Raw genomic sequence first — 15,377 nt, 5'->3', positions numbered from 1 at the left:
TTCTCTCACAAACTGAAACATTTCATGCTTGTTCTCATCCCAGAAGCAAATGTTTGTTGTAGTTTGATAAAAATTTGTTGAGCCATTTTTGAGTTGAGAGTGAATGTCATTTTTCATCTAAGATTTCTCAAGACTCATTTTTTGAATATAATTAATTCAAAGAAGACTTTGTTTTAAAACTTCAAACTTGGCCATGTGATTAGTCAAGATTGAGAAACGTGCTTTTCTTTGTTTGAAGATATTTGATTTTGAAATAATAAAGTTATGGATGTTTTCTTAAAAATGCATCAATCAGAGTGTATTTTCTTACACCAGAAAGACACTGAAGTTTGATCCTTTGAACGGTCATGAGTGTCTATGTTTGGGAATCAGAGGTGGTTGGAATGAGCCACAATGCCATTGCAACACTTCTGGTACTTTCTCGGAAGTTCATTGGGGGCCAAAGCCAAAGTTACTGGAAGGATTGAGTAGGAGTTAGATCTTACCCTTAGGTAGCAATCAGTGTACATTTCTAGACACACACATAAGTAGTATTTTCTATTGGTCCATCTTTGTTGTATAACTATGTAATAAAAATGCAAGGAGGCAGAGTTATGGTTAATTCTGAATTTCTTGACTCTGTGTATTGAGAATCTCAACTTCAATGTTTCATTTGTGTAAGTATTTGGCATTTAATTGTAGCTAGGCATACATGGTAGAAAGTTTTAATTAATTACTTCTAATATTAACTTTTCTTATTCCGGTTCTTTCTTGAATAAGTATTGTATTCTGTCGCCACTGAAGCAATAAGAGGTTTAAAACAAAGGCACAAGTGGTAAATTTAAATGTTGTGTTGTTGTACTTTTACCTTGTCCAAAACAATTGTAAGCGTTCCCAGCATTAAGAGTTCTGAGGAAGAGAGAAAGTAAAATCTCACAGTGCAAATAATTATTTACTTTCTGAATACAAGTCTTGTTTTCAGTGATATTTGTAGTATTTTTCCTAGATGAGAGCTGCAGGTGCAAGGAAATGACTTCAGACGTGAAACATTAATCAGTTTGCTTTTTTCCCTTCATTTTGATTGCCAGTGCTTAGTATGTTTTTAATCGTAGTTTTTGTTTATTTTAGTTGAAGTAGCAACAGATGAGTAAAGCAAGTCTGGAATCTTTTAGCAGGATTTAAAAATAAATCTTCTGTTTTACTTTCTATGGGAGAATTCATTTAGTAGCTGCTTTGAATTAAAATTTTATAATGAATGGAGTGATGTAGAAATAAATAGAAATGAGTACAAGTTCCTGATTTCACTCGTGCAATTAACTGTACTGTTTAATTTGGTGGTGGAAAAAGAACACACTAGGAATCAAGTTGTTTGCAAAGTTTCATTTTCATATAGTTCCATCTGCTATAATAATAGCCAGGACCTGTACTACTCCCCCATTCTGCTTCGGTTCTAATTTGGTGTGGCACAAAAACAGTCTTGCTTAAAAACAAACAAACAACTCTTTTTAAATCCCAGATTTTGTTATGACAAAGTTTTAAAAGGCAAACTTTCAGTGAATAGAGGCCTAGGTGTACGTATATACATATGCACACTTAGGTATACCCATACAATTACTACAATTTTGTATAATAGGTGGGTATCTACACCTGCAAGTTAATAGTTATGTGTCTGTCTTCCACATTTGTATGAGCAAATGGGCAAGTTGGAGGCGGAAATGTAGACATGCCGGTGTCTGAGCATTTTTGTGCATAGACACTTCTGGATTGCTTTTCAAAGAAATCGGGGTCTAAAATGTATTTATTATACTCTTTGGCCCCAGTCCTGAAAGCTTTTCCATGTTTGAAGACCCTGAGCTTGCCTGAATACTCATTGATGTCAATGGGGCTGGACATAGGCTCAGGGGACCCCCTGTGCAGAGCAGATTGCAGGATTGGAGCCTTTGTTTGCTTTTTGCACTTAATTCTGGTTGGAACACAGAAATAGATGTCAGTTTCACTTAAATCCAGTTAGTTTCATATTCTGATTCTCACATTCACTAACACATTGTTGCCATTTTTTGATGGCTAATACTGTGAAGGGAATATTTATATTCAAACACAACCTACTGAAATTAAAACTTAATGAAATAATCTATTAAAATCAAGTTTTATCAAAATCTTTCTAAAGCAAAACCTACATTTTAGTTCTAAAATATTTGACTATCATTTTAAATCTAATTAATCATGTTATGCTATGCTCGTAGACTACATTGATTATCTTCCGGTTCACTGCTTTTTAAAGACTTCTTTCTCTGCACATATGCTTGCTATAAACTCTGTGAACATGAACTTTATTTATAATCATACACACAAAAACTATGTTAAAAACATTATTAAGATTGCAAAGTCAAACACTCAAAAGTTAGGAAAAGCAAGAATTAAGGTTGCCTGGAACATTTCCTAACTATTGAGTGCTTGACTTTGCAACCCTAATAATGTTTGTTTTGTGTCTAATTTTCTACATTTTAAAAAAAAACTGAAAAAACATAAATTCCATTGTATGGCATCATCTTGACATCCACATGAGTAATCAGCATGGTAGGACTCACCAGCCAGATCTCTGCTGCTTGAGCTAATAGAGTAACTAATAGCAGTAAAAAGAAAAGGAGTACTTGTGGCACCTTAGAGACTGACCAATTTATTTGAGCATAAGCTTTCGTGAGCTACAGCTCACTTCATCGGATGCGTCCGATGAAGTGAGCTGTAGCTCACGAAAGCTTATGCTCAAATAAATTGGTTAGTCTCTAAGGTGCCACAAGTACTCCTTTTCTTTTTGCGAATACAGACTAACACGGCTGTTACTCTGAAACCTGTAATAGCAGTAAAAGACTGCAAATCTCTGTGGATGGCACTAGAGGGGAATGAGACACACTTTGCTAGTGAGTTTCACAGATATTTGCAGACAGCAGAGGAATGGTGAGATTAATGAATTCTGGAATTCTGGCTCTGGAAAGGAATGTGCCCTAGTGATCACAGACCGTTCTGTCCTCTACCTCCAACTTGTCCTTTTCCCTATCCTGTCTCTTCTCCACCTCTGGCTCCTCATCCCAGTCAATTCTCTTTACCTAGCCAGTCCCCGGACTTCTCATCTCAGTCCCAGACTCCTTAAACACCAGTCCCAGTTATACACCAGAACCCTGGCTCCTCAGCAGATCTGTCTTCTTTATACACCAACACCTTCATCCAGCTCCACTGGTACCCAATCTCCTTGCCCAGCCACTTCTAGCCTTCCTCTTGGCTCCTCATCCCATCTCAGTCTTTCCTCACTTACTGACTTGCAGTCCCCGCTCCACCTGTTTCCTTCTCTGGCTCCCAGTCACAGTTTACCACACCATAGTGGTTCTCAAACTTTTGTACTGGTGACCTCTTTCACATAGCAAGCCTCTGAGTGCGACCCCCTTTATAAATTAAAAACACTTTTAAATATATTTAACACCATTATAAATGCTGGAGGCAAAGTGGGGTTTGGGGTGGAGGCTGACAGCTCGTGATCCCCCATATAATAACCTTGTGACCCCCTGAGGGGTCCCGACTCCCAGTTTGAGAACTCCTGCCAGAGGGAAATGGGTGGTGCCTTTATCATCACCTACTGTAGAATATAGTGTAGATGCTAATTTGTGGTTACCCTTCTTTGTAGTTCTAAATACCTATTTTTAGAACCCTGAAATACATGCTTTATAAACTTCAATTCTAAATCAAATATTTGTATAATACTTACAGAACAATAGAAGCATCCTAATTTCAAGGAAGATTGTAAAATGATAGCTATTGCTTTATTGTTAATAGATGGATATGCATTGTCTTTCTTCTTCTTAATTTCCTCTCATTATCTTCTTGGAAAACCAAGAAGAGCCTGAATCAAAAAGTAGAGATTTTTGTCTCACAGTAACTGAGACTATAATATATACAATGTGAAAACACAAGTAGGACAAGAGATATCAGCTAATAATAGGTTATAAAACACTGATGAGATAGCAGATCAAGGGATCTGGCTAGATTAACATTTGAAGTTATTCAATGCCATTTATATAGAATGAATACTTTCAGTCAGATTTGTATCATCCCTGTCACAGCTGTAATGATGCCAAAAAATGGTAAAATCTTTTGGACAACAGTACTGACCTGGCTTGAATTTGACCTTATTTAAAGTGGAAAGGTTTATTCCATTACTGATGCTTTGAACTATGTACTCCCTCTCCTTTAACAATGTGATCAGTATTCAGCAAAACAGGGTCATTATTGAATACCCCCATTCTCTAGGAATCAAACTTTCTGCCTTCAATACAATGCTCTTTGCCAAGGGAGCAAGAGCTCACTTTCCAGAATCATACTAAGCAATCTGTTCTGCAGTGCACAGCATCACTAGGCTAATAGACCTGTCCCCAGTAAGATACTTTTAATATTAACAAACTTGATTTACTGCTAGTTAAAAATAGACCGTAAAAATGGAGAGTTATTTTTAATAATGTTTCTCTCCTGAAAGCTATTTGTAGGAGCCCAAGTAGTTAGTGTGTTGTATCAAAGTGATTGTTATAAAGACTGAGATTATGTTTAAAGAGATGAGTGCCAGAATACCTCTGGTATGCCAAGGGTAACTTTATAAAGAGAATGAACTGTATTATTCTAGGCAGGGCTGGTTGCAACACCTATTATTAAGGTTGCCTGACACTTCAAGGATGTGCCTTTTTTGGGGAAAAAAGTATGTGAATATGTAATTAAAGACTATATCATAATGCAGACACACCAGGAAGCTAAAGTAAGGTTGCACAGGCAGCCTTAATTTCAGCATTCTTAACTTTTCCTAAGTTTTGGGTGCTAGAATTTGGAACCTTAATTAAAGTTCTTTTAATGTAGTTTTGTTGTGGTATGCAATAGATTCAATAAAGTCAGAATGTAGGATTGTGTTAAAACAGTGAGCAGTATTTTCAGGTTCTTTTTCTTCTAACTTGTAAAACCTTTCAGCTTGACTGGGTTGGAAAACTGACAGACAAAATATATATTGTCTAAACAATTGAACAAAGTAATAATATAGATGAAACATAAATTTCTTCCTTATCGTTCTCCTATCTGCAGCTGTTTAAATTCTATTGCTAGTGACATAGACAGACTGTAATCTTTTATAGAGATATTCATTGTGGTGCTTTTGTTCCTTTTCCAGGATTTTCTTTACATGCTGCTGGAGGACATCCCAGAACAAAAAGGGTATGTGAGAATCAGGTTAGAAAAGATAAAGGAAGGGGAGTAAAAATCAGCAGTAAATAAGAGTTGTGCCAACTGGAGATGTCAGTAGGGTGGTTCTAATATCACACACACACCCTGACAGGAAAGGTAAGCATAAAGCTATGTTAATACTGAGGATACATCACACTTATGTAGCACCTAAACATTAAAGAATTAGGTGCCTGACTGTCTTATACACCCTTGAACATTTTTCCCCCAATTGACTTGCCCAAGCTTACAGAAGGAAGTCTGTACCAGAGCTTTGAATAATATCTGTTCTGTACTTTAGCTACAAAATCACCCATCCGTAAAACCATATAACTGCCAGTGTCCAAATACTGGGTCAAATTTTTCTATCCTTACTCAAGTACAAGTACAGCGTACTCCATGAGTAATCCCCATTGTCTCCTCCTCGAATAATCCCCATTGTCTCCAGTGGGACTTCTTGAGGACTAAGGTACTGTTCAAAGTGTGTAAGGGGATCAGAAGCTGACTCATAGTTATATAATGGATAACTGCAGTTCAGCCTGCAACAAACAAAAAATTGATCTTGTGAAAAGTAAACAGAAGATGTTGCTTGGTATTTTAGACAGCCAAAGGAAAAACAGAAATGGAAGAAATATTGTTGGCTATAGCTGGTAAAGCCTATTGGCCAAGGTAGCTCTCTGAGATATTTGCACAAATCCCACTGTTGTCAGTGAAAGTTGCATACATGTATCTGAATGTCAGTGTCCCTTCATACAGTCAATTAATTTTTCCATTTATAAACTGTCATAACTGCTTGGTTCACTGTTTAATCAGAAGGTCTGGAAGTCTTAATTCTCTTGTTCTTGTATATTCAGCTGCTAAAAGTATCTGAGAAACTTCAGATTAAACCTGCTTCATAATGAGCAGTATGTTAGATCCAGTATCAACATTACAAAGTCTCTCAGGAGTTTTATACCTCATGATAGGGGGAGTAATAATTTGATAACTAGTCTGTCTTCCAACTGCCAACTCTCAACCATTTTGAGAACACAAGTTAGAAATATTGCCAAGTTTTATCAAGTTTGAAGTGTTTTATAAAAAATGTTTACGTTTCAACCAAGAAAAATGATATTACCAAGCACCCTTTTTTTCCTTTTTGGTGTCATTGACTTTTATTTTCCATAGTCATAAATATGGAGGAGAGAGAACGATGTATTGTATTGTAAAGGGGTTAATTATTCCATAAGGTCCTGTAAAATATTTGGGAGCTGGTTTGACCATAAACTGCTTTGTTTTTTGCAAGGTGGTCAAAATAAAATGTGTTTGAATCATTTTACTGATCACAGTTCTGCTGTGTATTTGAAATAAAGGGCCAGTACACTCTGCACGCTGGATGAGACATATGACTTTCGCCAGTTTGTTCCACCCCCTACCGTATTTTCATGGCCTAGGATCATTGGAGATAATAGAGTGAGGGAGATAAAGGGGATGTCCCCTGTTGACCACCAACAAACATTTGCATTAGCATCTTGACAATTATCATATTTTCAGTTGAATGCAAGTCAACTACCAAAGAGGTATGTGTAGTAAATGTAGTGTAGGGGGATACGTGTTCTTAAATACGTGGACATTTTGTAGATACTGGCTTTTCAAAGGTTATGTATTTGCTTCACACCTTGGAGAGTCCAAGAAAAGATGATGGAAATGAAACTTTCAATTTCTGCTATTCTTTCATATCCCAGAACTTGTGAGCTACTGAGCATCCTCATTTCCCATGTAAGTCAGGATGTTTAAGTACCTTGTAAGGTGGGTCCCCCAAAGGCATTGTGAATGTGCTACTGTAACCCAGGGGTTAAATATTAGCTATTTACAAATTGTCTCTAACTAGATTATTTGTTATGTTGCATCATGAGTTTAATGTCTAGCAGAAAAAGATATGACATGATCCAATGGTGGGAAGTTGAAGTTTGACAAATTTAGACTGGAAATCAGGCATACATTTTAAACAGTGAGAATAATTAACCATTGGAAGATTTTACCAAAGGTCATGGTGGACTCTCCATCTCTGACAATTTTTGAAACAAGATTGCATGTTTTTCTAAAAGATCTGCTCTAGCAATTATTTTGAGGGAGTTCTATGACCTGTGCTGTACCGGAGGTCAGACTAGATGATCACAGTGGTCTGGCTTTGGAATCTATGAATCTGGTCCAGGCTCTTTTTTTTAAACTTTTCCAAAAATACCTCAGGAATAATACTTTTATAAATAATGAGAAGTGGTTTTCTAGCTCAAAAATGGTCAGGAAAAACAAAAAGTCTAGTTAGGGAAGTTAGTTCATTTTAATGACATTAAAATACCCAGATTTCTTGTTAAACCCTCTTTTTTCCATTTTTCACTTTTCCTATTCTTAGATTTGGTACAAAGTGTTATTTGAACAAGGAAACCAATTTTTGATCTAGATATGTGCCAGGATATTTTCACTTTTAGTAAGATCACTGCAAATGAAGTATGGCTCCAGTTGCTCTTGCATACCCCTATGGAATGTAAAGGCAGAATTTCAGATTCATGGTAATCTATTTTGTAATCAGACATTTGATATACCTGAATTTGTCTACTGCCAAAATCACACTGGGTGCAGAGATCAGTGCTAACGCCAAGACTAACAAAAGGTCATCTGTACATAGAGCAGGCTTTTATTCCTTGTGTGTTGTAATGATGCTTTTCTGTTACTGGACATTCTCTGTTATGATTTGTATATACCTTCATAACTAGGGTAAAAGAGCAAGGGCAGAGGGGGATTCATTGTTCTTCCAAAATTAAATTTGTCTAAACATCTTCCATTGATGAATGTTTCATCACACATGATTTCCAGGATTGGAATGAAATGCATTTAAACATAAGAGCTAAATCTAAAAAGCCTCTTTGCACAAAAATGGCAGATCTACCCAACTCAATCAACTATCATTTTAATACTAAGAAAAGCCCCTTAGTTGGATGGTATTAAACACCCATATTAAACTCCTAATGTTTGTCCTGAAGTGGTGGCCCTTATAAAAATGCTTAATAGTATAAATTTAGGCCAAACTCCTGCCCCCACTTCTGCCCGTACTGTCGACAATAGTGTTTACTGGTGTAACTGAGAACAGAATTTGGTCTATTGTAGATTTTGGCAATGAGAATTCCTGGATTATCATTGGCTGAAAAAGTCATATGACAACATGGCAATTTTATATAGTTTATATGTTGGAATAATGCTAATTATTTTTCTGTTATTGGATACATCAGGTGAGGTCTAAAGCACTCTTGCACCAAAGTTTGAGTTTCCCTCCAGTATAGGAGGGCTTTAGTTTTTAGTTACAGATAATTTTTCAACTGATACCCGTTGATCGGCAACTGCATCGAAGAGACTCTTCTCCATTCAGATGCAGCCTCCCAAGTGACATCCCCGTTGATTTTTGTCTTCCTTTCAGACCTACAAGAGATCGTTTCAACGTGTATCTATACTTATGCATGTAGAGTACAGACTCTGCACACCTAGCTAGCGTGGGTATAAATAGCAGTGTAAGTGGTGCGGCATGGCTTTTGTGAGTAGAATGTCCAACACATCTGACCCCCCAGGGTATGTACCCTACATAGCTTTCTACACACCCAAGCACATTTACACTTCTATTTTTAGCAGTGTAGTGTCCTGCTGCCTCCTCACTGCCAAAGCCTTTCCCTGCTACAATGAAAGGCTCCAGCAATGAGGAAAAGCTCTGGCAGCTCTCCAGTGCTGGAGCCTTTGCCCACTGCCTGCCCCTTCCAGAGCCTTTCCTTGCCACAGTGAAAGGTGCCGCTGGAGTTTTTCCCTGATGTCTCCACATTTCTGGAGCCTTTCACTGCCACAGTGACAACTGTGAACACAGCCTACCTTTCACTGCAGCGTGTAGCTACACGTGTAGTAGAAGAGTGGCATAGCATAAGTGCCTGGTTTAGAGGACTGCTCCTCTGAAGGGAGCTTGGCTATTGAAAACTCTTCTCCAGGGCAATATCCCCTGACAGACCATGGCAGGAGGAGGCCAGGACCAGATAGGGTAGAGGACATTATATATTTGCAGGCTCCTTGCTTTGCCTCTTCTCTGCTAAGGAACTTTTTGCATGAAGGACTAAGGGCCGAAGAAACTAACAGATGTCTAAGGGTATGACTACATCAGTGGAAGAGGTTTTTCTGTTGATGTAGGTAATCCATCTCTCCAAGAGGAGGTAGCTAGGTCAGTGGAAGAATCCTTCTGTTGACCTAGCCATATCTACACTATGGGTAAGGTCAACCTATCTACTATGCTTAGGGTATGTCTACACTACGGAATAAGGTTGAATTTATAGAAGTCTTTTTTTAGAAATCGATTTTATATATTCGAGTGTGTGTGTCCCCACAGAAAATGCTCTAAGTGCATTAACTCGGCGGAGCGCTTCCACAGTACGGAGGCTAGAGTCGACTTCCAGAGCATTGCACTGTGGATAGCTTTCCCGCAGTCTCCGCTGCCCATTGGAATTCTGGGTTGAGATCCCAATGCCTGATGGGGCTAAAACATTGTCACGGGTGGTTCTGGGTACATATCGTCAGGCCCCCCTTCCCTCCCTCCATGAAAGCAAGGGCAGACAATCGTTTCACGCCTTTTTTCCTGAGTTACCTGTGCAGACGCCATACCACGGCAAGCATGGAGACCGCTCAGGTAACCGTCACCCTATGTCTCCTGGGTGCTGGCAGATGTGGTACTGCATTGCTACACAGTAGCAGCAACCCATTGCCTTCTGGCAGGAGACGGTGCAGTACGACTGGTAGCCGTCCTCGTCGTGTCCGAGGTCACGTCGTCACGAGGTCACGACGTCATCCTGGCCACGTCGGCTGGGAGCGCCTGGGCAGACATGGGCGCAGGGACTAAATTTGGAGTGACTTGACCAGGTCATTCTCTTTAGTCCTGCAGTCAGTCCTATTGAACCGTCTTATGGTGAGCAGGCAGGTGATACGGATTGCTAGCAGTCCTATTGCACCATCTTCTGCCGAGCAGCCATGAGATGTGGATGGCATGCAGTCCTTCTGCACCGTCTGCTGCCAACCAAAGATGTAAAAGATAGATGGAGTGGATCAAAACAAGAAATAGACCAGATTTGTTTTGTATTCATTTGCTTCCCCCCCTCCCCTGTCTAGGGGACTTATTCCTCTAGGTCACACTGCAGTCACTCACAGAGAAGGTGCAGCGAGGTAAATCTAGTCATGTATCAATCAGAGGCCAAGCTAACCTCCTTGTTCCAATAAGAACAATAACTTAGGTGCACCATTTCTTATTGGAACCCTCCGTGAAGTCCTGTCTGAAATACTCCTTGATGTAAAGCCACCCCCTTTGTTGATTTTAGCTCCCTGAAGCCAACCCTGTAAGCCGTGTCCTCAGTCGCCCCTCCCTGCGTCAGAGCAACAGCAAACAATCGTGCATCTGAGAGTGCTGTCCAGAGCAGTCACAATGGAGCACTCTGATGGGGCTAAAACATTGCTGCGGGTGGTTCTGGGTACATATTGTCAGGCCCCCGTTCCCTCCCTCCCTCCGTGAAAGCAAGGGCAGACAATCATTTCGCGCCTTTTTTCCTGAGTTACCTGTGCAGATGCCATACCACGGCAAGCATGGAGCCCGCTCAGGTAACCATCACCCTATGTCTCCTGGGTGCTGGCAGACGTGGTACTGCATTGCTACACAGTAGCAGCAACCCATTGCCTTCTGGCAGCAGACGGTGCAGTATGACTGGTAGCCGTCCTCGTCGTGTCCGAGGTGCTCCTGGCCACGTTGGCTGGGAGCGCCTGGGCAGACATGGGCGCAGGGACTAAATTTGGAGTGACTTGACCAGGTCATTCTCTTTAGTCCTGCAGTCAGTCCTATCGAACCGTCTTATGGTGAGCAGGCAGGCGATACGGATTGCTAGCAGTTGTACTGTACCATCTTCTGCCGGGCAGGCAAGAGATGAGGATGGCTAGCAGTCGTACTGTACCATCTTCTGCCGAGCAGCCATGAGATGTGGATGGCATGCAGTCCTTCTGCACCGTCTGCTGCCAGCCAAAGATGTAAAAGATAGATGGAGTGGATCAAAACAAGAAATAGACCAGATTTGTTTTGTACTCATTTGCCTCCTCCCCTGTCTAGGGGACTCATTCCTCTAGGTCACACTGCAGTCACTCACAGAGAAGGTGCAGCGAGGTAAATCTAGCCATGTATCAATCAGAGGCCAAGCTAACCTCCTTGTTCCAATAAGAACAATAACTTAGGTGCACCATTTCTTATTGGAACCCTCTGTGAAGTCCTGCCTGAAATACTCCTTGATGTAAAGCCACCCCCTTTGTTGATTTTAGCTCCCTGAAGCCAACCCTGTAAGCCGTGTCGTCAGTCGCCCCTCCCTCCGTCAGAGCAACAGCAGACAATCATTCCGCGCCTTTTTTCTGTGCGGATGCCATACCAAGGCAAGCATGGAGGCCGCTCAGCTCACTTTGGCAATTAGGAGCACATTAAACACCACACGCATTATCCAGCAATATATGCAGCACCGGAACCTGGCAAAGCGATACCGGGCGAGGAGGCGACGTCAGCGCGGTCATGTGAGTGATCAGGACATGGACACAGACTTCTCTGAAAGCATGGGCCCTGCCAATGCATGCATCATGGTGCTAATGGGGCAGGTTCATGCTGTGGAACGCCGATTCTGGGCTCGGGAAACAAGCACAGACTGGTGGGACCGCATAGTGTTGCGGGTCTGGGACGATTCCCAGTGGCTGCGAAACTTTCGCATGTGTAAGGGCACTTTCATGGAACTTTGTGACTTGCTTTCCCCTGCCCTGAGGCGCATGAATACCAAGATGAGAGCAGCCCTCACAGTTGAGAAGCGAGTGGCGATAGCCCTGTGGAAGCTTGCAACGCCAGACAGCTACCGGTCAGTTGGGAATCAATTTGGAATGGGCAAATCTACTGTTGGGGCTGCTGTGATGCAAGTAGCCCACGCAATCAAAGATCTGCTGATATCAAGGGTAGTGACCCTGGGAAATGTGCAGGTCATAGTGGATGGCTTTGCTGCAATGGGATTCCCTAACTGTGGTGGGGCCATAGACGGAACCCATATCCCTATCTTGGCACCGGAGCACCAAGCCGCTGAGTACATAAACCACAAGGGGTACTTTTCGATTAGTGCTGGAAGCTCTGGTGGATCACAAGGGACGTTTCACCAACATCAACGTGGGATGGCCGGGAAAGGTACATGACGCTCGCATCTTCAGGAACTCTGGTCTGTTTCAAAAGCTGCAGGATGGGACTTTATTCCCAGACCAGAAAATAACTGTTGGGGACGTTGAAATGCCTATATGTATCCTTGGGGACCCAGCCTACCCCTTAATGCCATGGCTCATGAAGCTATACACAGGCAGCCTGGACAGTAGTCAGGAGCTGTTCAACTACAGGCTGAGCAAGTGCAGAATGGTGGTAGAATGTGCATTTGGACGTTTAAAGGCGCGCTGGCGCAGTTTAGTGACTCGCTTAGACCTCAGCGAAACCAATATTCCCACTGTTATTACTGCTTGCTGTGTGCTCCACAATATCTGTGAGAGTAAGGGGGAGACGTTTATGGCGGGGTGGGAGGTTGAGGCAAATTGCCTGGCTGCTGGTTACGCGCAGCCAGACACCAGGGTGGTTAGAAGAGCACAGGAGGGCGCGGTACGCATCAGAGAAGCTTTGAAAACCAGTTTCATGACTGGCAGGCTATGGTGTGAAAGTTCTCTTTGTTTCTCCTTGATGAAACCCCCCGCCCCTTGGTTCACTCTACTTCCCTGTAAGCTAACCATCCGCCCCTCCTCCCTTCAATCACCGCTTGCAGAGGCAATAAAGTCATTGTTGCTTCACATTCATGCATTCTTTATTCATTCATCACACAAATAGGGGGATGACTACCAAGGTAGCCCAGGAGGGGTGGTGGAGGAGGGAAGGAAAATGCCACACAGCACTTTAAGCACAGCACTTTAAAAGTTTACAACTTTAAAATTTATTGAATGACAGCCTTCTTTTTTTTTGGACAATCCTCTGTGGTGGAGTGGCTGGTTGGCCGGAGGCCCCCTCACCGCATTCTTGGGTGTCTGGGTGTGGAGGCTATGGAATTGGGGAGGAGGGCGGTTGGTTACACAGGGGTTGTAGTGGCAGTCTGTGCTCCAGCTGCCTTTGCTGCAGCTCAACCATACACTGGAGCATACTGGTTTGGTCCTCCAGCAGCCTCAGCATTGAATCCTGCCTCCTCTCATCATGCTGCCGCCACATTTGAGCTTCAGCCCTCTCTTCAGCCCGCCACTTACTCTCTTCAGCCGGCCACCTCTCCTCCCGGTCATTTTGTGCTTTCCTGCACTCTGACATTATTTGCCTCCACGCATTCGTCTGTGCTCTGTCAGTGTGGGAGGACAGCATGAGCTCGGAGAACATTTCATTGCGAGTGTGTTTTTTTTTCTTTCTAAGCTTCACTAGCCTTTGGGAAGGAGAAGATCCTGTGATCATTGAAACACATGCAGCTGGTGGAGGAAAAAAAAGGGACAGCGGTATTTAAAAAGACACATTTTATAAAACAGTGGCTACACTCTTTCAGGGTAAACCTTGCTGTTAACATTACATACATAGCACATGTGCTTTCGTTACAAGGTCGCATTTTGCCTCCCCCCACCGCGTGGCTACCCCCTCAACCTTCTCCCCTCCCTGTGGCTAACAGCGGGGAACATTTCTGTTTAGCCACAGGCAAACAGCCCAGCAGGAATGGGCTCCTCTGACTGTCCCCTGAAGAAAAGCACTCTATTTCAACCAGGTGACCATGAATTATATCTCACTCTCCTGAGGATAACATAGAGAGATAAAGAACGGATGTTGTTTGAACGCCAGCAAACATACACTGCAATGCTTTGTTGTACAATGATTCCCGAGTACGTGTTACTGGTCTGGAGTGGTAAAGTGTCCTACCATGAAGGACGCAATAAGGTTGCCCTCCCCAGAAATCTTTTGCAAAGGCTTTGGGAGTACATCCAGGAGAACCGCGAATGCCAGGGCAAAGTAATCCTTTCACATGCTTGCTTTTAAACCATGTATAGTATTTTAAAAGGTACACTCACCGGAGGTCCCTTCTCCGCCAGCTGGGTCCAGGAGGCAGCCTTGGGTGGGTTTGGGGGGTACTGGCTCCAGGTCCAGGGTGAGAAACAGTTCCTGGCTGTCGGAAAACCGGTTTCTCCGCTTGCTTGCTGTGAGCTATCTACAACCTCATCATCATCATCATCTTCTTCGTCCCCAAAACCTGCTTCCGTATTGCCTCCATCTCCATTGAAGGAGTCAAACAACACGGCTGGGGTAGTGGTGGCTGAACCCCCTAAAATGGCATGCAGCTCATCATAGAAGCGGCATGTTTGGGGCTCTGACCCGGAGCGGCCGTTCGCCTCTCTGGTTTTCTGGTAGGCTTGCCTCAGCTCCTTCAGTTTCACGCAGCATTGCTTCGGGTCCCTGTTATGGCCTCTGTCCTTCATGCCCTGGGAGATTTTGACAAAGGTTTTGGCATTTCGAAAACTGGAACGGAGTTCTGATAGCACGGATTCCTCTCCCCAAACAGCGATCAGATCCCGTACCTCCCGTTTGGTCCATGCTGGAGCTCTTTTGCGATGCTGGGACTCCATCATGGTCACCTCTGCTGATGAGCTCTGCATGGTCACCTGCAGCTTGCCACGCTGGCCAAACAGGAAATGAGATTCAAAAGTTTGCGGTTCTTTTCCTGTCTACCTGGCCAGTGCATCTGAGTTGAGAGTGCTGTCCAGAGCGGTCACAATGGAGAACTCTGGGATAGCTTCCGGAGGCCAATACCGTCCAATTGTGTCCACAGTACCCCAAATTTGAGCCGGCAAGGCCGATTTAAGCGCTAATCCACTTGTCGGGGTGGAGTAAGGAAATGCATTTTAAGAGCCCTTTAAGTCGAAATAAAGGGCTTCATCGTGTGGACGGGTGCAGGTGTACATCGATTTAATGCTGCTAAATTCGACCTAAAGTCCTAGTGTAGACCAGGGCTAAGGGCACAGAATTTTTCACAGCCTTCAGTGATGTAGCTAGGTTGATCTAAGTTTTAGGTAGGACCAGGCCTTAATATCAGTGC

General features: G+C 42.7%; 1 protein-coding gene across 10 annotated transcripts in view; it reads left to right on the top strand.

The window, feature by feature from the left end:
- The window catches only part of AOPEP (aminopeptidase O (putative)), a 387,210-nt gene that overhangs the window by 224,819 nt on the left and 147,014 nt on the right, over nt 1-15,377 (top strand). For all 10 annotated transcript variants that reach the window (XM_073344962.2, XM_073344964.2, XM_073344963.2 and 7 more), the window contains one exon: nt 5,177-5,220. In XM_073344962.2, the coding sequence (XP_073201063.1) occupies nt 5,177-5,220 (44 nt within the window). The remainder of the gene's footprint in view (nt 1-5,176; nt 5,221-15,377) is intronic.

This window comes from Lepidochelys kempii, chromosome 5, assembly GCF_965140285.1.
Source record: "Lepidochelys kempii isolate rLepKem1 chromosome 5, rLepKem1.hap1, whole genome shotgun sequence".
NCBI lineage: Eukaryota > Metazoa > Chordata > Testudines > Cheloniidae > Lepidochelys > Lepidochelys kempii.
The sequence above is the reverse complement of the archived record's forward strand: the minus strand, read 5'-3'. Positions and strand labels throughout refer to the sequence as shown.